The 25,972-nt window shown below is 44.2% G+C and overlaps 1 protein-coding gene across 5 annotated transcripts; it reads left to right on the top strand.

The window, feature by feature from the left end:
* The first annotated feature begins 1,971 nt into the window (after window positions 1-1,971).
* On the top strand, window positions 1,972-24,855 carry phf20b (PHD finger protein 20, b). Of its 5 annotated transcripts, XM_088937343.1 has the most exons (20): window positions 1,981-2,138; window positions 7,648-7,747; window positions 7,902-8,073; window positions 8,713-8,797; window positions 9,757-9,833; window positions 10,145-10,727; window positions 11,393-11,497; window positions 11,951-12,121; window positions 12,276-12,467; window positions 12,819-12,878; window positions 12,983-13,234; window positions 13,908-14,126; window positions 14,640-14,738; window positions 16,655-16,822; window positions 17,560-17,738; window positions 18,485-18,584; window positions 19,778-19,991; window positions 20,422-20,803; window positions 21,153-21,333; window positions 22,446-24,855. In XM_088937343.1, the coding sequence occupies exons 2-20, from the start codon at window positions 7,665-7,667 to the stop codon at window positions 22,586-22,588; spliced, it is 3,465 nt and encodes a 1,154-aa protein (XP_088793469.1). In that variant the 5' UTR covers window positions 1,981-2,138; window positions 7,648-7,664; the 3' UTR covers window positions 22,589-24,855. The 5 variants fall into 5 exon arrangements, with proteins under 5 accessions (XP_088793466.1, XP_088793465.1, XP_088793468.1 ...); XM_088937340.1 differs by lacking the exon at window positions 11,951-12,121 and having other exon boundaries at window positions 1,972-2,138; window positions 19,796-19,991; XM_088937339.1 differs by lacking the exon at window positions 11,951-12,121 and having other exon boundaries at window positions 1,972-2,138.
* Window positions 24,856-25,972: the final 1,117 nt, after the last annotated feature.

Raw genomic sequence — 25,972 nt, 5'->3', positions numbered from 1 at the left:
TTTATGTCGTCTGTAAACATTTTTATGTCTGTTGGGTGTGTTAGAATACATTTTGACTTTCAGAAAACATTAGAAAATTTGCTATAAACCCCCTGTATAGTTTATCTTTGGAGTAGATTGAACACGCACTACCTACGTATGTCCTATTGGCATTAACTTCCTCGTTACTGTACTGTAATTCAGTTTGTGAAAGTTTGGTTTTTGACATTATGATTCAAATGTAAAACAAAACAGCTCTCGTGCTCCTTCTTATTCAAGAGTAATAACTGCAGCTCATCTCCAGAAATGGATGGTATGAATAACCTGTAAGTACTATATAAATACATTTCACTTTATTATTATGTGCCTCAAGTTTGGTACGTACGGTTTCTGAGTAGAGATGAACACATCTATTTTATCAATAGCGGATACTAAAATGATGTTCTAATTACTGATGAACTAAAACCATGATTCAATCTAAATCAGTTAAATATGGTTAAAAAAACGTTTTTGATATGAACCAAAAAGCTTTGGACATGAAAACTGATACTGGCCACTACAAGCAAACAGAAGACAGAAAATTTTAGAAATTATGATTATGATGATGATAAAAATCATTGAATTCAACTTGATAATGCCAACTGTATGACTTCACACTATGTGTGACTAGACTAGAGAAGCGTTCTGGCAGGGTTTTTATTAATACAGAATGAGAGCATAACCTTTCTCTGCTCAAATTGTTCAGTAACTGAAGGATATTGCTCACTCTACCACCCCCTCTCTCGCCGTTCAAGGGGAGGAAAAATGTCAGTATAATCTCATTATAATCGTATCAGAGTTGAGCAGGTGATTCTTGGCTGTAACGAGGAAGAAATTATGCATTGTTCTCCGCCGGGGCACACTTACGTCAAAATGACACCGCGTTGCGTAATGGATTCGCTACCCGTTGTAATAAACTCGTTTGCCTCCAGTGTAATTTTAATACATGACCAGTGTAACTTCTATAATAAAAAATGCTATAATAATTAAGAAATCATGCCAAAATAAAATAAAAAAAAGATTACAAATGGACTCAAGCCTTGTGAGCAAAAACGGCTTACAAAAACAATAAAAAACTTCATATTTATGTCTCAAATATCGTAAAGGAACCAATCCAGACAACGTATAAAAATGATTTGTTGCTTAAAATAACTCTAAAGGTATGAATAACTTTAAAGGTAAGAGAGAGGAGGACAAGCATATATGCTACCCATATAATGCGAGTCGGTGAAAAAGTTCTCACGCTATTTCACCTAGGTCACTTTATGCTTTTCTTCTTTCCCTTAAGTTACAGAATCTTTTCGTAGTTATAATTAAGCGCATATTTAATAAACTATCGCATTTCATATTACAAAGCGAAATGCGATTAGTAGTAAAATATCACTACTTCTGTGTAATATGAAATGCGAGTTTATTTAGCTTTACCGTTCAGCATTAGTCAATCAAGACCCGTCAAATTAGAAGCCAAATCAACTTAATAATTATTGTTGAAGGCTGCATCGATTTTAAAGAATTAAGCGCATAAATGCAGGTCAATTCAGTGTAAGCCAGGACATCGCTTTAGTGATTTTAAATGATCTTACACTCGATCGCTGGCAGGTAAAACATTTCCATTTAATTTTAGTATGCCCCCCCCTTCCTGGACAGTCTCGCTGAGAAACCCCGGTACCCCCCAAAACCTTAGCCCTATCAAAGGAAGACCGGACAGAAGCATTTTACCCCGACCAAAACGTGAATATTTTCTTATCCGGGGGAGAACGCAAGCTCTCTTTCCACTCGGACGCGCAGCCGAGCGGACGTTAATACATATTTTCATATAACCGCGCACGCATGTGTTTCGTGCACGAAATAAACGAACAAAGAGAAGGGAAATTGGGAATAATAATCGTCACCATTTTAAAGGGAACATTCTACACTTCTTGAATCAGAAAGAGCGCCTGGCGCGCCGGCGCAAGCGCAGAAGGCCAGCAGTCGGAGTCTCTCTCTCCGCTCACACACACGCAGGGAAAATAAACTGCGTGGGCAGCCGACACCGAGAGGGTGGCAGTGCGCTAGAGTCTGGGAAGGAGTAGCTAACTGTACATGCATCATCAGCGGGGGATCACGTAAGAAAATACAAGGTAAAGACCGTTCCCACGTCGAAGCGGGGCTAGGGACGACGTTTTGCGTGCGACTCAGCCTTCATCATTGTTTATTTGCCATGTGAAGTGTTTGTGATGCCATGCATCAGGAGGGGGAAAAAAATAAAGTTGCCGCATGTGTCTCCTCGAGAGTGATGCTATTCTCACACTTTGGAGAAAATAGAAAGATTTTGTCCCGTGAAGGGCAGGTTTGGGGGGTATGTAAGGAGTGGCTTTCGCGATGGTTTGTTTTGCAGAGCCGAAGCGTTGATGTAATTTTTTCCCGATGATTCGGGGGGGAAGGTTTTTTTTTCTCCTGTTTTCTGGGAAGTTAGTCCCCTTCTCAGTTCGTGTAGTAATTACGGCAGACTGATGTGTGCAGGCCGGAGAGGCCCCGGCAAAGTCGGCCGAACGATTGACAAGCGGCTCGTCCAATCAGGCGCCTCGAATCCGCTGCTGTCAGAGCCGGCAGCCAGTAAGCTTCTCTGAAATCGGCAAACGGGCGGAGAGTATCGGCAATGTGGGGTTTTACTTTTCCGTCTTTAAAACGCCGAAATCCTGAAAATACTTTGTGTTTCAAAGAGCAACGTCCACCTTGTGCTTAGCGAGGAGATGCTTTAGCACGTCCCCGTTGGCTTCTCTGTGGAGTCGGAGGTGGCTGGAGGTGATATTTGTTTCGTGGAGGGATCCACGTTTTTTTTTTGTGCACGCAGGAAACAAAACCCAGGCGGTGCTTGTAATAAAACGGTTAATCCAGTATCTCGGGTTGATCCATAAAGCAGACCTTGCGGCGCCAGCAGAAGTCTCCCGACTTCGCAAACGGGACGGCACCCCGTTTTAAGAGGGGAATTCACTCGTCCGGGAGCCCGCGGTAGTGGCATAAACAACGGGCGAGAAACGTATTGCGCGCCATTTGCGTCACTCCGCTCCCGACTTGTGCTCGGCAGCTGCAGTGATTGTCCTCCGGCTCCGCAACTTGAAATGCGAGGCTCCGGGTCGGGGCTCGGTGACACACAGCCTGCCCCACCGTCTTACAACGGCGATTTGCACTAGGGCCGAGGGAACACCTCCGGTTTGCAAGCCTGGGGTCACACGTGTGCTTGAGCTTCACATGGCGCATATTGTTCTGTCCTCGGCAGCAGCTCACCGAGAGGTTGCCTCTTCAAGCCGGCAGAGAAATAAACGCAGCGTTTTATGTAGCTTCTTTGAAAACCTGGAGCTGACGCCCAGTGCCCCCTCCTTTTCTGATTCCCAAATAATACCTTAAAATACAAAAAAAAAATCGTAACTCAAAGAGTTATTTTTATTCAGGCTTTTCTACACTGAATATATCAAACGTTCTATGTATAGCAACAAAACTAACTGTAATGCGATTTTTACGTTTATTGGCAATATTACAATATTGGTATAAAAAGCTAATAATTATTGAAACGAGTAGACAGTTGGAAAGTACACGTGACTGGATGCTCAGCTTCTTACTTTAATAATACGGGAGCTGTGCCTTTAACACAGCTACATTGTCAAACCTGTAGTTTTTAATAGTTGGCTAATAAGGTTGGTTGATAAGTTGGAAGGGTTGAACTATCGTTGCTATACTATTGAACTAATAACTAGTTTTTGACAGTGTTTCTCTTTAATGTTACGTAATGGGAAAAAAAGATGAGCAGAAGGTTCCAGATGGGATTGCAGGCTGTCTTGGACTCAAACGGTGTTAAAAATAAGGGAACTTCCCGTGTGGGTTGGTTCGTTCTTCAGTAGATTCACTCCCCTGAGGTGAAATGAAAATGCAAAGCTTTCGTTTTTAGGAAGTTGCCTGCCACCTGCTGTTACTAGATAGGAAGCTCCCCCCCCTTTCCTAAAAGGCAAAGGATAGGTGCAGGATATTCAAGCCACTGTCGAGGGTGTGTGCATGCGTTTTTTCAGGTCCAGGACTCTGACTGCTGTTAATTAACAGCAAAGGACGTTTGGATTTGCATAATCCAATGAAGGATGCAGTGGAATCCAGTACTTAATTATCCGATGCACTTATCCAGTACAGGGCTGTGAGGATGGGGAGGTGAGCTGGAGCCTAGCCCAGCAAGCGAAAGGCAGGATACACCCTGGACAGGACGCTTGTCCATCACAGGGCAGATACACACATTCACCACAGGGCCAGTTTTCACAGCAGCTAATTCACCTACTTGCCAAAATGTAGTGTTTCTTACCTTTCAGCATGGAATGAACTTTTACCTGTTCCTGCATGCTGAATCGTCTCCCTGCTAGAACCTCTTCAAAGTAGAATTGAGCTAAAACCCCTGCTCTTCCTTCAGCACTCTGTCCCCAGTCACCTTCCTGAGATATTGGTTCTTGGTAATTCCTGTTTATAGTGAAGAGCGCCACCTTCCTGAGATATTGGTTCTTGGTAATACCTGTTTATAATGAAGAGTGCCACTTACTGCTCCACAGATAGCTTGCAGTAGCAACCTGGTTTTCCTTGGAGGTCTCCCATCCCAGTACTGACCAAGCCCAATTGCTTAACATTCCCTGAACTTGTCTGTAAACTTATTTTGGGAGCTTTTTTTCCTTCGGTAAAGCATAAGAACAGTTACAAACAAAAGTACCATTCAACACAACTAGGCCTTATGACCGTTAGTAGCTAAAGGATTTGTTGTAGTGTGAAATAGGCCAGGATATTGGCTTCAAGAACATGGCAGGGTATTTCACACTCATTGTGTCCAGAAGCACCTCCTGTTCTCATTTCTGTTTACCTCATTTTCATGCTCTTCAAGCAGTAGAGTTCAGACAGCTGAAAAAGAGGAGTTTTTTTTTTATTTGTTTAATGTTTAATCAACCAGTATGTGTTAATTATGATCATAACAAGAATTTGCCTCATGTAGTAGTGTAGAGTTTGTCATTGTGAATTGACTCTGAAATGACTTCAGGATATAATCCGGGACACTTCTTTACAGCTGCTTATATCAGTAGAGACTGGTTCCCTTGAGGCCACAGGCCACGCCCACTGAAAACCTGGAAACACGGCACCGTGCCCTCTGAGTGAGCCGAAGGAAAAGGCGACACCTTTGTTTTTTCGTGGGAAGTTTGTATAGCTATAATCAGTTGCTGATATCACTGGCGTAAAAGCCAGGAAAGCAGAATGCGTGTAAAAATGAGTCAGTGACTTCTGTCCTGATTAAACACTCATATTCTTAGCCCCGTGCCGCTTTCCTGTCTGAGCACAAACAACTCTTTAAGGTTGATAACAGGGTGGAGACTTGCTGCAGCATGCATTCCAGGTGGCTTCTTGCTCTGCAGTGTTCCCACGTGGGAAATCCCGAGATATTTCCTACATAATTAGCCATGTCTTCCTTCCCAATAACTGTGCGTGTGTTTGGGTTAAACCCCCACTCTATCCAAAAGGGTTGAGGATCGTATAGAATTAAAGCATGTGTAGTTGTCATGTGTTGTAATTTAGACACAATAAAACAACACCGCTACTGAAGACTGTATACTAAACAATTTTATTATGATGACTGGGAATGCTGTAAACTGTATTTGCAATTAGGAGAATAATTTGAAATATTTGCCTAGCCATGTGGGAGAATTCAGACCGATGTGTGTAGTTATACTGTCTTTGTATTGTATTTCTCATACCACACATAATTTATCTCTATACGCACTATATCTTTATTTTTCTGCATTTTAAATACGAGAAGACAGTGATTCACATTCTAAGTTTATTTCTGCATTACAGCAGTATACTGTTGAAGTGGTCAAGAGGATTTTGACGTTCAGTCTTAAAACTGTTTAAAGTTGTCCTTGAGTGTTATTTTCCCCAGTGCTCTGTTAAAGCTGTTAATATCTGCATCCCAGCCACAACAGTGAAAGTGGACTTGAGGGTTGACTCTTAAGGGTTTCTTCCTTTTACTCTATTTAAAGCATCCCTGGGGACACTGCATCCTGTCATTTCGTAGCTCACACTCATGGGTTTAGGATGTTTTCGTCCTTATCAAAAATATCACTGTTTGATTATGTCGACTTATTCCAAAACACAATTTCGGCTGGAGTATTTGCTGTTGAGATGTAGACATTTTTGCACAGGTGAACCCCTAAATTTTAACCCATCACGCAATGAAATAGGCCTAGACCCTCAATCTAAAGGCGCTGAAGTCCTTTCGAAGGGCCTTCGAGATTCGCTAGCTTCGGTTTTCTGCAGCGTCAACAGAAGAGCTTAACGTTCTGTGGTAGACATCTTGGATCCCTGATGCCTCTCAATCTTCGTCACCTTGTTGATCTTTAATTACTGCTTCTTGGCCTGTCGGCTGCCTTCTGCCTGCTTTCTTCCCACTGCATAATTGCAGAGGTGGTGTCACAGTGATGTCTAATTAAAATAGCAGGGGAGACAGGACTCTGCTGTAGGGAGTGAAGAGACAGGTCCAAGGTGTTCAGGCACGCAGTGGGAGTGTGGCAGTTTCACAAACTGAAAGCTGACTTTCACCCTGTGTGGCTGCACACATTAGTGCTTTGTGTACTCAAGACCTGGTGCTTATGACAGTTCCACAGTGTTTATATGTTTCCTTTACATCGGTTCAGCAATTTAACTGTCAAGCATTGTATGTATAGTCAAGGACAATACTTCTCACACTTTTCTCTGATCATAACCCAATTTCTATTGTTTCTGGACAAAAAAATTATAAATTTTACTTTATATGTCATTTTTAATGGTTGCCCAAAATGTCAACGGTTTATTACAGTATATACATTTTCCAGGATGTTTCTTTTCTGCTATCTTCTGGTATGTTTAATGGTTTTTAATCTATTATTTCATGTAAAACATGGTTCTGAAGGATAGTTATCGAAAGAATAGTCAAACAGTAGGCTCCTCTTGGCAAAGCATGTTACTCCGTACAAGCGGTAAATAACATTAAGTTGCCAGTCATACTTTTACTTTTATATTAAAAACTCCATAGAAAATTTTGAGCAAAAGCTTAACAGTAATAACTGAGATCATCAACATCCAAAAGGCATTCACAGAAATTCTGTTAATTTTTTATTGTTTTTAAAAACTTAGAATTACATTACTTAGGATTTACAGAGAGTGTTAAAGCTGCTAACGTAAAAGCTTAAAACTTTGTAAAAAAAAATGAATTTAGCATCTAATTAATTATTGCTCAAATTGAAGTGTTAAACGAAGTAACCATGGGCTCGGCTAGAATACAAACCAGGAGGAGCCTGGGAGGGAGAGGCTGGGATTAGGAATACTGTCTTCAAACAGGGTGGTCTCATCCCAGGTCTTGCAGGTCTTCTGTGTCTGCAAGTTTGTATACACACTCACCTCCTAATGACACAAAGCAGCGCATTATTGGTTAAAGGGCACCAGTGTGCCAGCTTATTGCAGATCTTCAGGTGTTGGTGCTTTACAGAGACCTAGAAAGCTGGCAGGCACAGTGTCCCAGGCCTGGACCAACCTGCTGCTGTTTAATCCCTGCTGTGTTCTCTGTCTGATTCTCCCTTCCTTTGGCTTGCCCTGCAGTTTTGAATGTCAACAGAATGAGCAAGACACCACCAAACAGGAGGGGAATTAAGTTTGAGGTGGGAGCTCAGTTAGAGGCTCGGGACAGCCTGAAGAACTGGTGAGTTTCTCCTTTTCTTTCTCCCCCCCCCCCCCAAGTTGCTCTGAGATTTATTTCCTTTTTCCTTTATGTTTTTTTTAACTTTTTACACGCTAAAACTGGCGTGCGGTGGATGTTGGTGACCGACTAAAGCGCGTTATGCCGGCTCGTGCAGGTATGCGGCGAACATCGAGAAGATTGACTACGAGGACGAGAAGGTGCTGATTCACTACAGACAGTGGAGTCACCGCTACGACGAATGGTTTGACTGGGCCAGCCCTTACCTGCGGCCCGTGGAGAGAGTCCAGCTGAGGAAGGAAGGCCTGCAGGAGGAGGAAGGCGTACCTGTAAGTGTGTCTCCAGAAGAGTCCCCGCGCCTCATCCTGGCTGCCTCGCAGCGCCTAGATCCCTGGATTTGAAAGCAAAACCTCTCCTAAACGTCTCTTCTGCTCTGCCGTTAAGAGCAGCCATCTTCAAAAAATGTCTGCATCAGGCCCTGCGTGAAGGGAGAGGGCAGCTGCTGCTGTTTGAGACCTGCTCTCTCTTTTACAAGAACCTGCAAAAGGTCACAGACGTGAGGTAGCTATTTGGCCCATCGTGCTCGTTTCATTCCTAGGAGCGTAGTGATTAAAGAATCTACCCCTGTCTGTGAGAATTTCACAGACTCCGCTCCAAACACTTGAGAGTTCCCTCCAAACTCCCATAATCGTCTGTCTCTTGTTTTCCTGTCTTGAGTGTGCCTACACTTCATTTCCACTTGTGTTCCTGATCCCTGTGTCTCTGCTGACCTAGTTATTCCGGCCCGAATGAAGCTGGTTGCTCTCCTCTGTACTGCCTCTGAATCAGCAGTATCTTTCTTGTAGCGCGGTGACCAAACTTGACACAGTGTTCTCCGTGAGGACTAACCTAACGCATCCTTATAAGGCCCACGGTTTGCCTTGAATTGTGAAATAAACTTGTTTTTATCTTCTGCCCCACGTCTGCAGGGTTTCCGGGTGAACGAAAAGGTTCTGGCAAGTTGGTCTGACTGTCGGTTCTACCCTGCCAAGGTTTTGGCTGTCAATAAAGATGGTAGGTGACTCCTGGGAAGAAGTTGTGGGTTAGTCGGCACCGATTAACAGCTATTAAACGCTGTAGGGAGAGGACAGCAGAGCACAGACAGCTTTTTCCTGTTTTACCTTCCTTTAGAAAATGAAGCACATTTCTGAATTCTAACTTCTAACACTGACCCTTCTGAGGTACGAAATAATGTCAAGTTAGTATGAACATTTCTGGGGTGTCGCAAACACCTGTTATATGTGCATGTATAAGAGAAAATCCCTGCTCCAGGATGGCCGCTGGGAAACATTCTCAAGGGTGTATGATGTATGTTGGCTTTAATGTGCATGTTTTTTCACACAATTAAGAAAAGAGTGAAGATATTATACTAGACTTAATACGTAAAATTATTATCTCCTGCCTTTGTCCACCTGCCTGACAGTATATACCAGTTTACGTAACAACACAAAAGTACAAAGACCCTCCTTTTACAACAGTAAGTGCCTTGTGAAAATCCATGTTTGTATTCCTCACGCATTCACTCAGTGTGAATTAATTTATTAAGCCTTGGGGAAATATCTTTGTGGCTGTCTCTTTAGCACACACTAGTGGCTTCCCTTGGGCAGTACAGTTCCTCTCTATACTATAGCTCCAAAGGAGCAGTCATGATATTAAATTGATTTGATTTTGTTCAGTTAAGTAAGAAAATGGGCAGAGAGTTTGTCTGGTTTTATAAACTGAAATTTAATTTCCATGTGTAGGACTCAGTTACATGTTCTTTTTATAAACATTCCTGTTAATTAGACAAAAGTGCTGCAGATGACAGGTTTTTGTTCTTTGCAAACACACTTTGCTCTGGTGTGATTTATTGTGTTAATTAGAGACTTCACCAGTTATGGATGCATATTGAGGGTGTACTGGGATGAAATGTTAGAAGCACATCCTCCATCAGCAGCTCAAAGTAATTCAATCCTAATGTGTTTTTCTTTCAGCTTCTTACACTGTGAAGTTTTTTGATGGTGTTATTCAGAATGTGAAAGGGATCCATGTCAAGCCATTTCGCAGGGAGGTAAGAAGCTCCACAGTTTTTACCTTTTTCCCTGGAAAGATTTCATAAAAACTGCATAGAATCAGTGTATATACCAGTTGAACATTTTTTAAATATATTGCCTTAATGCCAATATGAGAATATTTTCTCCTAACTTTAATTTACCTCTCAGCTTTGTTGAATTCATTTTCAGCAGTTAAAAGCTGTATAAATATCACCAGCTCACTGTCAGAGAAGTGGCTGCCCTCCTCTGTGTAGAAACCCAGGAAAGGTTAAGAATGTCAGGAAAGTTACGTTAAGCTTGCTGAGGTGTTTTTTTTTTCTCCCACCAGAAAAATGGAGGGAAATCCAAAATGGAAGGCAGAAACAAGGACAGGCGTTCTGTGAAAGGCGACCGGAGCGCGAGGGCGGTGGCGAACGGGAGAGACCCGAGGGACAGGACCGACGCCAGGGAAGCGAAGAGTAAGGAGGCGCGGCGGAGCAGGCCGGAGCTGGAGCAGGAGCCGGAGCGGCAGGGGGACCCCGAGGACGAGGGGAAGAGAGTGAGGCGGGAGAGTGGGGACCGTGATCGCACAGCGGACAAGAGCGAGGGGCGGCGGGAGCCCAGCATGGAGGGGGAGCCGGGGGCAGCAGAGCCGATGGAAACGGGGGGCGAAGGCGGGGAGGCAGCAGAGCAGCGACCGCAGGAAGATCAGCAGCAGCAGGCGGCGGCAGAAGCCGGGCCCGGGGGGTCCGGGGGGCAGCCCCAGGATCTCCGCCGGGAGGGGGGCGATGGGGAGCCGGCAGCCTTGAAGGAACATGCCGATAAAGACGTCGGAGGCGCAGCAGGGTCAGCCGCGGACACACAGCCCTGTGAAGGGGATTCAGGGAGCCCTGTTCGCGGCCGGCGGAAACGAGGCCGGCCTTCCTCAGCAGGTCTGTCTGACGTCTCGGTGCGAGATGCGTCACATTCAGCCCGTCCAGTTTGTTTTGGAGATTACCCAAAACACGAAACCACTTGGAAATCTTTCTCTTTTTTTAAAGAAAATCTTTTTGGCTGTATTGCTCATAGTACAAGAAATAACTTGGCCTTTCCTACCCCTCAAAGGCTGTTGACTGTAATGCAGAGTGACTTGGTTTGCCTTGGATTTTAAGCATTTTGACTGCGTTCTTATCTATTAAATGACCTGGCTGTGAGCTTTAGCAGTAGATTTTCACTGGAACAATTGTCCAATGCCGAGAAGCCTTTTTTAAGGAGGGTTTCAATGAAGCAGTCTTTAGTTGAAGGCTTTTGGTCCTCTTAATAGTCTTCATGACTTATCACAGTCTTAGAAATTTATTATAATGATAGTTTTCCTAAGTATTTCAAAGAGTAGTAAATGTTTAAAAAATAATTTTATTAAATAATGCCATTTTTTTCAGGTTTGTTAGCAAGAAAAAAAGGCCATATATTAATATCCTTAAACATTTTTAATTGTCCCACTATTATTCTTGCTACTGCTGTTTTATTGGTTGGTGTTGTTATTATGACTTTGTAACTACATATGTCACAGAATGATTTTTTAATATTATATTTTCTGATGCTTTTCTTTTTCTTGAAGCTAAATCCCCTGAAAGCCTCCGTGGAGTACTGGAGCTGAGAAAGAGAAAAATCTCTCTGGTACCGAACACACCATCAAAGAGAACTAAGCTCGACACAGTCACAGGTACTGTATGATCTTTAAGAGCATCTGGGTCACAGAAACCAAACCGTTTGGGGCCACTTCAATCAAACTCCTGTTTAAATGCTATGGTATTAATGAAACGTCTCTCTTTGATGAGAGGTCGTATCAGTCATGCTCCAGAATAGAGCTAATTATTAGACAAGAAATTAAAACTGGAAATTGTAATGCTGCCGAGCTTTTCAATTAAAACACTTCACTTCACTTTGTGTACTTCACTTTTTTTACCCTTAGACCAAACAGTCTTGTTTTTTAAAAAGATAACAGCGTCTCAGTTTTGTGTGCGTGGGAAGTTAATTGCTGAGCTATTCCTCCGTTGGAAGTAGCCTGTATGCGCTGCACTGCTGGAAGGGAAGGGCTAGACTCCCACATCCGAGTGGTTTCATATCGACGGCAGCAGCTCAATCTGTGTCCTGTGTGGTGTGTCCTGTTGTCTAGCGTCCAGAAAGGTGAGTCAGGACAGCAGCAGGGAGACCGACAGAAGCCGAAGAAGGTCATCCAGATTGTCTGGTGGGGGGGCCAAGCCAGAGCCCCCCCAGACCACCTCAGAAGCCCTTGAACCCAAGCTCGCGTCTCAGTCCGAAAGCCAGCTTAAGGAGACCTCAACAGGTTCAGTGTTTGGATTTTGGTTGCTTCAATAGATGACTTAATAAGCAGCCCCCTGCTCTGTCTCTTCTGCGACCCGGCTAATTGTGCTTCATCTTCTGTGGCTTTGTGTCCGTGCAAACATGTTCTTACTGTTCCCTGGCCTTCCTCTCCGTAGACAACTGCAGCCAGTCGGAGCTCAAGCCTGCAACCGATTCCTCGGCTCAAGTGGAGAAACAGGAGTCTTCAAACGTCCTCCCAGAGTCCCTTGTTCTTGTGTCAAGTGATAAGGAGGCGCGAGAGGCTGGAGAAGGTCTGACCGAGAGCACCAAAACATCTGGAGAAGGAGCAAGTGTCGTCGGAGAACAAGGTATGGAGTCACCAGGCAGAGGAGAACTTTATTATGTTGTCAAGCAGCCTTGTGAATGAAATTGGAATAGCAGTGCTTTTTGATAAAGACTGCCGACTTCTGATGTCTTTTACAAGAGACTGTTGAATTTAGAATTTAGCCTCTGCTGATGATACCTTAAGAAAGAGGGGCACTTTGGATGAATAGTAAAAGGTGACTCGGGCCAGCTTTTTCCTTTTTATAATAATTGGGCAGACTCAAAGTGATGGCTCTGTTCAGTAATGGTGTCAAGCAATAAAGCATTAGCAACAGAAACTGCAAGCTTCTGGAGTGAAACCTGGGCCTTGATTTTTTTTTTTTTGTCTTGTGTAGCCCCTGTTGTGAGACGGCAGCCTCACCCACCAAACCCCAACAAGTACAGCAGGGAACCTTGTAAGTATCTCCTTCTCAGTCAGGAACAAGTACGTCTGACTGGGCCCGGGCCGTGAGCGGGAGACCTCTCAATGTCCTCTTGTGTCCTGGGTGTTTGTGTGCAGTGTATACAGCCATAAAGCAGTCCCCCACGGCCCTGGACCTGGACCACAACACCTTCAAGTGCAAAGTCCCCGACTGCCACAAGTCCTTCCGGAAGGCCAAGCTGCTGCACTACCACATGAAATACTACCACGGAGTGGACAAAAGCGCCGAGAGTGACCAGAGCCCCAAGAGGAGCGTCCAGACGCGCGCCTCGGAGAAACAGGCCGCCCTGGACAGCCCCAAAAGGAGACGGACCATCTCGGCCTCGTTGCGTAAGTCAGCCCTGTTCTGAACTCGGAGAGATTGTAACCTTGTGTGTAAGGACGTTGAGAAGTGACAGCTCACTGAATAAATTCCCTCCCTCCTCTTTGAGGCCCAGGGTCAGAGTTCATACCAGCCATGTGGTTGAAGCCACTACCATGGCTTCTCTTAAGATAAGATTCTTGGATCAATTAGCTACTAACTCTCAGTGAACTCCTCATGTTTTGTACTGTTCCTCATGTTCATAGACTTCTTCCACTGGTGGGACATTCAAGGCCCAACAGCCGTAACAGGTTAAACACTGTCCAGGAGGTTCTACAATAGGACATTTTTCCAGGCAAAAAAAGATGTTTTCAGGGAGAAAACTGGTGTGGTCAGCATTTAAAAAATATTAATAAAACTGAAATGGCAGAGATCTAGGTCCATAAAAATCTAGAGGTTGGATTTTACAGGGTTGCATGTGTTCCCCTGTTGTATAGTTCTAAATGTCCCACACCACTTAAGGAACATTAATAAATCTCTTAATTGATTCTGTAGCTGACTGTCTTTATGCCTGATTTTGACAAGATTCTGTGTTGTAGGTTTAAATGTTCAGAAGGTATACTGCCAGTATAATGCATGTATCAGTTTGTCTGATAATTGTAGCGCACTGTGCATTGTTTTTTTTTCGTCTTTGTCTCGCAGACCTCCCATTTCACAGTCCTCACAGGACCCTGCAGTCCCCACGAGGCGATACAAAAGCTGGAAGACTAAATGAGAAGAGGAGGACGTCGGCGCCCCCTGCTGTCAACAGTTTGAATAACCACAGGCCCTCCCTGCGAGAGAAGAGCAAAGAGAACCAGATTGAGAAGTCCAACCGCAAACAGCAGGATAAGGAGAGAGAGAAGAGTGCCATTGAGGCAGGTCAGTACGTTCCTGCAGCAGGACACAAGCTGCCTTCGGGATTCCCTTATGCTTTAGTTTTGTTTCCTCTTTTATATTTTACATTGTTTCTCTTTTCTGTATTTGTCAATTAAATTCAGTTCAAGCCTTATTAACCCTTAAGGGAAATGTATTTTACAGCACAGCCCAATACAACAAGGAAGACACACATTACCAACAGAGAAGACTGTACAGTAGTGATACAGGAGATAAGAGAGTTACTTCACATCAACCTCCAGCATCTTGGTTTAGTAAAGAGTAAACCAGTATGCTGTGAAAATGTAGATGTTGAAATATTGTAATTCAATTGAAACTTTTAAACATACCGTGTGTCATAATGATTTTTGTAATATTGATATACCCAATTTTTATTTTTGGGGGGGTTCTGAAACCTCTAGCTGTAGTGTCCCTTTAAAGGCTGAGGAGAGATTGTGAAGTCTGTAATCACCATCCTCTCTTGGTATCAGTGAATCACCGTCCTTTCATGTTTTTCAGTTGTGAAAGACAAAGAGAAGGCAAGAGAGAAGAAACACAGAGACTTTCTGAGAATTAAACTGAAGAAAAAGAAGAAAAAGAAAAAGAAGTCCAAATCTGGTAAAGAAAACGCTTACGCACTTCACCTCTTTGAAGATCAGACCTTTAAAAGATGTGAAGATTTTACACTGGTGTCTTCCTCTCCCTGTTCGTTTTGGCCTAGAGATTTTAATTTACCAAGGAGGTCTGTTTCCTGAAGTAAAATATCTGATGGAACACAGACACAAAACCTAAGAGACAATTGGGGGAAAAACAAAATAATGCCCTTTCATGTGCTGCTCTGCTTCTAATTGTTTCCCAGGCTGGTCTGCTTTCAAACACTGACGACAGACAGGCATTAACACCAGTAAGTCAGTATCTCTGGTCTTGTGTCCCATGTCTACTTGTTGTTATCGTGGTCAGACTTGGGACACGTTGAATCTTCTGCAAGTATGATCACGTCTGTATTCTTCTGTTGGGGGAAAGCAGTTCCTTCCAAAGGAAGAGATTGGTCCGTTTTTAGATTGATGTTCAAAGGTGTTGCATCTGCGCTAGATCTGAGGCGTCAGAAAGGATTAAATACACCCTCTCTCTAGGTTACATCAGGGTTCAGCGTTTATGTAACCCAAATCTTATGTATGTCGAAAAAGGCTCTTTTTTAGCCATTGCGTGAATACGTACAGAGATTAACCACTCACGATCCTCGCTTCTCAGCCCTAGCTGTGTGCAGGTGAGGAAGGAGGGACAGGAGAGCACACTATTGTCCTGTAATGGTTAGCAGGTTTGTGTGCTGATCACAGAGGGGGCTTGACAGCAAGGCCATGATGTAGAGAGAGAAAGGAAACTTCTCCTGGTTATATCCAGGGAGAGAAATGAAATAACTGAGTAAAAAAAAGTTTGATCAAATAAAGAACACCATTAAAAATATACAGTAAATACATTTAGTAAAAAAAGTTATCCTACACTATACTGTCAAAATAAAATGAACATGAAATAATAAAATAGATTCCTTGACATCATTGCAAGTGGGTTACCCACAGTTTTCAGTGAAGAAGAGTGAGATAATGTGCCAAAGTTACCACTCCTGCATGAAAGCACAGGGAGAGTGCAGTGTGAAACAGAGCCTTAGTGGAGACCGCAGTGGAAGGAACACTTCTAGCTCGTCCCGCATGTGAATTCAACTTTTCTAGCTAAGGAGAGTTTCTTATGGGACCAGGGGAGGTTCAGACTTCGCACCAGCTGAGCCTTGTGTAGCCTAGCGAGAGGATGTGCCGTTGTCTGGACCTGTGCTTGAGCCTTACGTTGTCAGGCATGAGCGCCGGTGCTGTGTTTACACTTGTTTCCATCAGTTACATTACTTAACCTGGGTACAGACAAGCTCCACAGCAATAAAAGAGCTACTTAACATGCAAGTCATGCATCAGTCCTCAGCTGGCTCGGTTTTGTTTCAGTGCCTCGTAGTGTTTATGCTTGTAGGCTTGTGGTTAGGCTCGTAGTACTGACCACTATAAACAGTTAAAGGCATACAAGATGATACATTTTTGCTGCAGTCTTAAGAAGGACGAAATGTTTTTTTCTTTGAGAAATAATCTAAGAGAATCATTAGGATGTAATAGTGAGAGGGTTAAGTTATATGAATCCTCTAATAGTAATGACATGTCTGTTCTTGACAATCCTTGGTTGTCTGGTTAAAACAGCAATATAGTTAAACCAAGTATTGATAAAAGATGTTTTGTGCACTGTCTGATAAGTGATTCTCCTGATTTGTGTCCTAAGACATGCAAAATCAGCAGTTTGGTTTTTGCATGGATCTTATATTCTCATGTTTAGTTCTCAATGTTTCCAGAGAATTTCATTTTGGTAGCCGTTCTGTCTAGGCTAGCTAGATCTTGTTTGAAACTTTTTTTTTTCGTCTGTGGCGTGGCTTGCATTTTATGACGTTCATGTTCTGCACTTTGAACTGTTTACTTATTGTGCATCTGCTTTCCCTTTGACAGAGTATACGGGTAGTGAAGAAAATATTGACATCTCTAGGGATTTCACGTCCAAGAAACTATTTGTTCAATCCCAATTGAATTTGTCTCACAAATTCCCCCTTTCACACAAACACAAGTTGTTACACAACTCCAGCCCGGGACACAACACAGAAAAGATAAAAGTGGATGGTGGGTATCATAACTTTTGTTTTGTTTTTATTTTGGTAGTAATTAGTCATTACATAAGGGGACCCCACCCTAGCCTTTGCCCCTCAAAAAAAGAGAACAGAGTTAGTGATAGTCATTAAGTGCCAGAGCACTGTTAGTATACAAAATAAGCAAGTTGGTCCAAACATCCACCATCTTGTCCAGTCACTATGGCATACAATGGACTGTGATATCAATCACATGTCTGGTGCAAGAGAGTCAACAGTACCAGCAAGTCTTTTTTCATGCAACATGTGTTACTGCCTAAGTATTGCCTCATAGAAGAGCAGAACTTGGCAGATAACAAAGAATGGTTCATAGAGCCTCAACTGAATATGAGAGCAGCATTATTCAATGGCACATGCTCAGAAATCTGAGGTGATACACTTTATTTCTGTTCCCTTTTTTTGGTCACCGTATTTTGCAGCACTTTTTGGACTAAATATAGTCTGCCTGTGTGTGTAGCTGCCAGGTTGTAATAATGGGTTTGTGTGCGGAATAATTAGGTGGATCGTCTTCAAGGGGGGGTGAACTGAATTATTTCTGTTTGTACAAAGGTCCTGACATTTCCAGGGCCTTTTTAACTGCATTCCTCTTCCTTAGCTCAGTGCAAGGAGAAGGAGACGTTTTAAATAAGTAGTTTTGGTCCGCCGCGTGTTGTCTCGGGCTTGGCGTTCAAGTCGCTTTTCGGCGTGCCCTTGTCTTTTCACCCATCGCAGACGAGGACACATTGAGCGACTGCTCCACGGACAGCCTGCTGTGGAGCGAGGACGAGGGCAGCCAGGATGTGGACGTCATCACCAACCCCGAGGAGGAGGGTGGGCTGGCGGTACAGCGCGAGTTTGAGATCGTGCGCTGCGTCTGCGAGGCCCAGGAGGAGAACGACTTCATGATCCAGGTTGCTCGCCGCTCGCCTGCTGTCGGCCGACTTTCGATCTGTTTTAGTTGTCTGATTATTTTACCTTCCTTTGGAAGGTAGACATTTTGCATAACCGAAGTTTGCACTGGATTCTAATGAACTCTTATTCTGATTGACTTTTGTTTTATTTGTGACCGGTGTTTGGCTGCTTTTAACCTTCTTAACGGTGTGAAGTGCAGTTGTGCAGTTTGTTAATTGTTTTGTAGTTACTGGTTAATTCTATCATCATGGCCATTTGGGGATGCTTTAGGGCTACATGAATGGGCTTCTCTGCCCTGAGGGTTGTCAAGTTTCTTGATATCGATAGTGAACACCAGTTCACCAAACCAAATCAGCTGCTACCACTGCCCATACTGATACTGATATGTAGTGTTTGTACATGAAACTGCTAAAAAATAATTTATGGGTAATTGATTCAAGAAAATGACTTTTTATAGTCAAACTTTATGTATTTCAGCACTTTACCTTAGTTAGTGACTTAGTAAGTGGGACAATTGCACCTCACAAGTAGCATGCCGATATTTTGGTGTCTCCCTCTGATGTCACAGAAACTTTAGATAGTCCTTGTGAATTGTTTCCAGGCCTTCAAAAGGAGTAATATTTTTCTTTACTTCACTAGGGAGCTCCTCTTTCTCCTCTTTCTTGATTCAGTCTGTAACGCATATGTGACTTACAAGATAACAGTGATTTTAAGTGTTGTCTTCCTTTCTTGATTGGTGTCACAGTGTGAAGAGTGCTTTTGTTGGCAACATGGGATTTGCATGGGGCTGCTGGAGGACAGTGTTCCTGAAAAGTACACCTGTTACATATGCAGAGACCCCCCAGGTAAGTCTGAGAGTGTTTCTGTATCATTCTAAACTGGGATGAAGATTAAATGAGATTTCACTGTGTAAGACAGTGAAGTGAAGCATGCAGAAATCTATTTGATCAGCAGTGCACAGAAAGGGTGCTTGTTCTGAGAACAGGTTGAGCTTTATGATCCAGGCATAGTAAATGCAAACCTGAGTCTGGTCACTAGATGCCTGTAAATGGGATTCCCCAAGGAACACGGCACAGTTGGCCCAGCACCACCAGGGATAGGGCTGGGATTAGAGCAATCTCCCCTCCCTGCAGCATCCCAGGATCCTGCAGGTTGGAGAGCTGGTAATGGCTGTGAGGGACTGATCTCACCTCCAGTGGACCTCTTGTACAGCATCATGGCACTCGGAGTGTGTGAATAGTGGGTGGATGAGTTGGAGGGGATGACATGTGCTTCCTCGCTCTCTTCATGAGGGTTCAGGGGGTCATCGTGAACCGGAATGTAAAGACGCAATCGTTAAAAAATGTCCTAAATAAAATCAGAAGTAATATTTGTCAATCCTACATTTTTGAGCATCTCTAAACCATCAAATAAAAGATCTTAATATTACATTCAAGGCTATATCATGATAGGTCTGGATTGTTTCTGGAAAGGCTCTTAATGTTCTGTAAAACTGTGGATTGCCGCTGAGTGTCTGTGGTTTCGCCGGGATGTTGCTCTTCATAGCCAGCAACCATATCGCCGCTGGCAACCCACTAAAGCTCAGCAGGTGTGAGCCTGGTCAGTACCTGGTAGGGAGACCTCCTGGGAAAAACTAAGGATACTGATGGAAGAGGTGTTAGTTGGGCCAGCAGGGGGCGCTCACCCTGCTGTCTGTGTGGGGCCTAATGCCCCAGTTTAGTGACGGGGACACTATACTGTAAAAAAAAAAAGGCGCCGTCCCACGGATGAGAGACGTAAAACCGAGGTCCTGACTCTCTGTGATCATTAAAAATCCCAGGGCGTTTCTTGAAAAGAGTAGGGGTGTAACCCCAGCGTCCTGGACAAATTTCCCATTGGCCCTTACCAATCATGGCCTCCTAATAATCCCTATCTATGAGTTGGCTTCATCTGTTCTCCTCTCCACTAATAACTGATGTGTGGTGAGCGTTCTGGCGCACTATGGCTGCCGTCGTATCATCCAGGTGGATGTAAGCAATTAATATTATTATTCATGCAGTCTCTCTTGTGGCTCCAGGGCAGAGGCAGAGTTTGAAGTACTGGTATGACAAAGACTGGCTGAGCACTGGCCACATGTATGGCCTGCCATTCCTGGAGGAAAACTACTCTCACCAGAACGCCAAGAAGATATCGGCCACGCATCAGCTGCTAGGAGACGTGCACCGGGTGATCGAGGTGCTCAACGGCTTGCAGCTGAAGATGAGCATCCTGCAGTGAGTCCCTCACGTCCTGCACCAGCTCGCCGCTGTACTGATGTACTATGTTAGGCGATTAAAAAGACCTCAATTGGTTCCCAGCCAGGGGGGGTCCAGGTGGCGTTGTTGCCCACGGATCATATACTGTAAATATAACTATAGAGGAATCACATACTGTATTTGAAACACCTTTAAAGCTTTTGTTTTTTAAGGCCTAATACTGATAAATTGCGTTTTATAAGGGTTGATCATACCCTTTGCGTTGGTAATGGAGTGTGCTGCTGTGCAGTAAGTCTTAAACACGTCTTACTCAAGGTCCCAAGGTTTTATAGCCCTGCGATGCTGGCCTTGGAGTAGCCACCCTGGCTGTGTCTGAAATGGGAACTTGCAGTTCTAGATTCCATGTGTGCCCTCACCATGCGAGACGTTGTCTTCCCCGTCCCGACAGAAGCCAGGCTCACCCGGACCTGAAGCTGTGGTGCCAGCCCTGGAAGCAGCTGGAGTCGCGGGAGAGGCCCTGGAGGAAGGCGGCCGTGCCCGCACCGGCACCGGCGGCGGGGGCGCCGGACGAAGGGGAGGAGCGGGAGAGGAGCCCGGAGAGGCCGTGCCGCGTGCCGTCCTTCCAGGAGTCCTACATCACCAGCGAGCACTGCTACCAGAAGCCTCGCACCTACTACCCGGCCGTGGAGCAGCGGCTGGTGGTGGAGACGCGGGGCGCCGAGCTGGGGGACAGCCTGCTGGCCCTGGAGCAGCGCTACGGCAGGAGCCCGGACGCAGAGCGGGGGAAGGCGCTGGGCCAGCTGCAGCAGGAGAAGACCGCTCAGAGCAAGGTGTGCCGCCGGGCTTTCCCTTTGGGCAGTAGGCCATGACAGAAGTACGTCGATGGTTGAAAAAAAAAAAAAAGAGAGAAGCCAAAGGCGCACTTAAAAGAGCCAAATATTTCACTTGAACGTCGGGGTGCGTGTCTTCTGTGTCAGCTTGGCTGAGAGCACGCCCACAACAAAGGCGCTTTATTCACTTGAACTGCTGCCATCGCGCACAGCTGCTGCCTCTTCGAGGGCTTTGCCAGTGTTTACCAGGACGGTGGCCGTGCCTTCGCAAACCTGGCTTTTTTTTCCGGGGTGTAATTTTCTGCTGTGTGTGTGTGTGTGCGTTGTTCGTCCGTCCGTCTTCGTGCAGGAAGCCGACGTGTCCAAGAAGAGCTGCCCGGAGAAAGGAAGTGAAGCGAAGGCAGGGGAAGAGGGGGCGGGGGGCGCGGATGGCTTCCAGCAGCAGTGGCAGATCAACCTGCTGGACCACATCGAGGCCGTGCAGGATGAGGTCACGCATAGGATGGACTTCATCGAGAGGGAGCTCGATGGTAATCTTCACCGTTGCTCAACTGTTTCTAGAAGAGCCTGTGTTGCATTTTTGGCTGGTTTTTTTTTGTGAACCAGTGGGAGGTTAAGTCCATGTTGGTTTGACCTGTGAAAGATCAGATCTGATAGCACCACCCTCATACTGCACAGCAGTTTCCTTCCTCATAAACACAAGAATGCATGGCTCTGCTATTCCATTCATCTCTGCACTTCTGAGAGCTGTGACACTGTTTGCTTGCCCTCCTTAATCATCAAGGAAGTGGCAGTATACAGAGTCTTCAAGAAAGTGGCCATCATTTTATTTTATCATAGTTGCAGGCTTGGTCTAGCAAGTGTAGTACTGGAGCAGTAAACACAAGGCGCCTTTTTTCACCTTTCAATTATTTATTGTTATACTCCCACCGGGTTTGGAACTGCCAGCTGTGTGATTTCCATGTCTCAGCTGCAAAACCCGGAGTGACACACAGGTGAGAACGAGGAAGTGTAGTCGATTCTCCTCCAAGCGGCCCTCCTCCAAGCCACACGTGTTTTAACACTTCACAAGAAACGCAGCCCTGTACCGGAGGATAGGTGCCAAATGGAGGAGCAGCACATCTATCGCCAGCTGTACTGTATGCCTGCTAGTACCCAGGAAGCTGCAGTTGTCGCTGACAACTGACACCCTGACAACAAGTTGGCACGGACTGACTAATCCCAGAATTCCCTTGGCGGTGCATAGCAGACTGTGCACTATCGCTTGGGGAATCCTGGTCCCAGTCCGCTAGTGGCACAACACTGGTTCGAACCTGTGAAACCTGAATCATAGAGTTCAGCATCGACCTTAATCGGCACTTTTACTAGATGGGCCACTCGAGAAAGGAGCCCAGTAGAGACATTGGGACAGCCCAGCGACATGTTATCTCTTGCAGAAATTACCATGCAACATAAAATGTCCCTTTCTGAAAACTTTGTACAAGCTGCCTAGGCTCAACAAGGTAGAGCGCACGCCTATCCTTGCGTACACTTAACATGCATGAGTGTGCAGGAACCTACATGATGAGTACTGTGATGTGTATCAGACGAGAGGGCTAAAGCACGGTGAAAATTTAATTTCTTTCCCTCTCTTTGTCTCTAGTCCTGGAGAGCTGGCTGGACTACACTGGAGAGCTGGAACCCCCCGAGCCTCTGGCACGACTGCCCCAGCTGAAGCACAGGATCAAACAGCTGCTGATGGAGTTGGGGAAGGTGCAGCAGATCGCCCTCTGCTGCTCCACATGAGGAGCTGCACCCTGCCCCATCCCCCCTCCACAATCAAACCAGCAGCAGCCCCCTGAACAGTACCACTGAGAACAGGAAGGACGCCAGGACTGAGCATGCTGGGAGATGAGCCTAGGAACAGTTTCCCAGTGAACCCACTCTCATTCCCAGCGGCAGTGCGGACAGAATTGGTGAAAGGGAAGAGCGAATTGTTTCTGCTTTAGAAATGATGAACAATAGATACAGCCATGACACCAATGACCGTGGAGGAGAACGAGATTTAATAATAGAGCAAAAAAAATAAATAATAACCTCTGTATTAGATCCTGCGGTTTCCAGGTAACCATGTTTTCAACAGTGTAGTTTTTGTTACAAGTTGTGAAGGGGTTCAGCATGCCTCCTGTTCTAAAACAAACAGTCTTTAGGTATAAAAGAGGTATGCCTTTCTTTTTAAAATTGTACGCTTGTTATAAATGGCACTGGAGTTTGGCGGCTTCTAGTATCCATTGTGAAGCTGTGAGAGAACGTGCTAGTGGTGAAGCACCGTGCAGAAAATAAGATTGTATTTAAGATATCCATTTTCTTTAGGTATTTTTAAATAAGAAGCCAAGTGTAAAAGAAGGCCAATTTTTCTTAACAATTTGTATAAAACAGTGCTTTGAAAATGAATAATGGGTTAATCAAAGGCATGAGGTGAGAATTGCAAATGTAATTTATGTAATTCTTTTGTTAACATATTTGAGGGGGAATTGTATGTTTTTGAATAAATGAGGGACATACAGTAGGGTGTGTCTGTAGAACCGCAGAGTTGGAATGTCATGACAGGGCCATAGGAGTGTCTCTGTGCGCACAGTAGCACACACCACACACAGTGCATACGTGAAGCCCACATACCTTCCTGCGTTTCAGTAAAATACTGAAGTTAATCTGTCGCAGAGGGTGTCCAGGTGACCTGAGGTCTGTTTTTACTGGACAACTTTTGGAGCATTTTTTCCTCCCTCTCCAAACAAAGCCCTAAACTGTGTTTAAGTGGAGAACAGTTTCTGTTTGTACAGTTCCTGTATTGTCTGTTAATTCCTTGGCATATTCATGCTTTTTTTGGAGAAAGTAGGAGCATATTCCGCCTTGGAGCAAACATCTTAAAAGAGTCTCGGCCATTTATAGAAAACCCCTTGAATGCAGTCCTTAGACTGCCATGTTAAAATCCATTTTATTGGGTTTTTAAAAATAAATCTTTTGTTTTTGGCTGTGATTTTCTGTCCTAGCTCTTAATGTACAGTATTCAAAAGAATGTTTTTTTTTTTGTTTCAGTTTCTAGGCATTTGTTACTCTGCTCATTCTTATTTATTATTGATGAAAACATAAATTATTTTTGCTGTTTTTTTCTGGCGCTCTTCTGTTTTTTTCTGGTCTCTTACTGCAATCGCTGTGCATTGTATTAGAAACTAATCACGAGAATCTGGCGGCAGACAGGTCGCAGAATGGAAAGAGAAAGCATTTCCTTCTGGTACGATTTCTGTCGCCTCCTTCTGTATTCTCCTTAACACAGACGTTTTCTTAAGAAGCTGACTAAGCTAACCCCATATCAAAGTTCTGATCAGTCCAGCTTTTCCTAGGATCTCTCCGTGCATTCTGAGTTTGTGCACCCTCAATGCCTTTCTCATTTTTTGTAACTAATGCTCTTAATCCTGCTTTATTGTTCTTGGTTGTTTATTTCACGTCTGTGCTCATGAGGGAAAAGAGGTATTTATCCCCCCCCCCCCCCCCCCCCCGCTTTATAATCAGATACCTAGTAAGTTTGCTTTCTTAGAACCAGTCTGTTTTTTATACGTCTTTTATGAGCCCAAGTTAGAGTTGTCTTTTCTGTTGTAGATTATTATAGCCAGTAATGGTTTCCCTGCCTATGCCTTCAACGGTTCTTCTATCTCTCCGAATGTATTGTAAACAGGGTTTATTTTTTATCTGGTATTTTCACATAACTGCTTCTCCGAAGGGTGACAGTGGCGTGTCCTGGATGGCTGAGACAAGAAAGTGAAAGTTCCTTAATGTGGCAGATTCCCTTGCCCCTGGCCACTTTTGCTGCACTGAAACCCCTCTTTTCCCTTCTGAGAGAGATTGCATGTGTCTGTTCATCTCCCATCAGAGCTGGGGGTGCGAGACCGTATGGGAAGCTCCGTAGATTCCTGGACGCGCTGCTTACTCAGCTTAGAGTCACTACTGACAGCGGTAACGTGTCAATGAATGTGTTGCGTTCTGGACAAAAGGAAATAAACCATCTTTTTCTTAAAGCCTATTTTTGTGTGTGTTAAGTGAAAAGGCAGTTAAAAACAGGCTTGTCAAACCGTTTTAGAATATCCTGCGTCTTTGTTTTACTACATTCACTCCACAGGGTTGGTAGGGACAGAAAACATTTTTTACTTTTGCATCAGTGTTTTGGAAAAAAAAAAAACAATAGGTATGGTGGTTTTCTGGTGACTGAAGCGTCAAAATATATATTTAGAATACAGAGTTTGGATTGTAAAAAAGATCATTTGCCGATACGGACTCAAAACACCTTTTCTGGTGTCGAAAATAAGTGTTGTAGGAAGAAGTGTGAAGACAAAGTGTGTGCAAATAACCATTGTTGTTTGCACCTCACTCCACCTCCAAGCGTTTCAGTACCTGCCTGTATGTTTTGAATTCATAAAGTGCTATTCTGTTGTTCTGCATAGAGAGGCGGAAGTCACCAGCATTTGTTCTGCCAGTGATGTCTGCTACAGTAATCTGTCATCGGCTTCCTGTTTTTGAGAGTTTTGATACCTGTGGTGGCTGGGGATGCAGGAAATAGGCTCATTTTTTTTAATTCTGCAACAGGACTTTGTTTTGGCTCCAGAGTAGATGGTATGGTATGTTTTGCGAGTAATCAACAGGAGCTGCCTAATTAACAAAGCAAGAATGAAATGAATGCAAAACTTCAGTTTTATTACGGTTTGGGAAAAGATTGAAAAAAGAGTGATAAGAGCCTTTATTTTTGTGTTAGCTACACCTACTGAAGCGCCTGTATGTAATGCATGCAAATGCTCATTTAAACTGTAATGACGCTATCATTACCTGTTGGGGAAAAAAAGAAGAAAGAAAACGCAACGTTTTGGCCGTGGAGCCTTCTTCAGGTGTGAGGCTCCACGGCCGAAACGTTGTGTTTTCTTTCTTCTTTTTTTCAGCATGGAATAAACCTATTACTTGTTCCTTTGCAGCCTACGCATGCTGACGCAGCTACCAACCTGAACTATCCTTACCTGTGTTTACATGTAGGATTTGTTGATGTATTTTTTGTGGTTGGTAAGGGTAGTACTGTATATTGTTGGATTTTGGGAAGTTTAACTTTACTCTTTTCATGGTTCTACAATATATAGTTTTGTTTTCTGT

Source organism: Atractosteus spatula, chromosome 19 (assembly GCF_055471065.1).
Source record: "Atractosteus spatula isolate fAtrSpa1 chromosome 19, fAtrSpa1.hap1, whole genome shotgun sequence".
In the NCBI taxonomy this organism is placed as follows: domain Eukaryota; kingdom Metazoa; phylum Chordata; class Actinopteri; order Semionotiformes; family Lepisosteidae; genus Atractosteus; species Atractosteus spatula.
This window is presented reverse-complemented; position numbering and strand designations above follow the sequence as displayed.

Coding starts and splice junctions, on each gene's coding strand:
- phf20b (XM_088937343.1), top strand. CDS start 7,665: ATGAGCAAGACACCACCAAACAGGAGGGGAATTAAGTTTGAGGTGGGA. Junction 8,074..8,712: donor AGGAGGAGGAAGGCGTACCT/GTAAGTGTGTCT, acceptor CCACGTCTGCAG/GGTTTCCGGGTGAACGAAAA. Junction 13,235..13,907: donor GACCATCTCGGCCTCGTTGC/GTAAGTCAGCCC, acceptor TTTGTCTCGCAG/ACCTCCCATTTCACAGTCCT.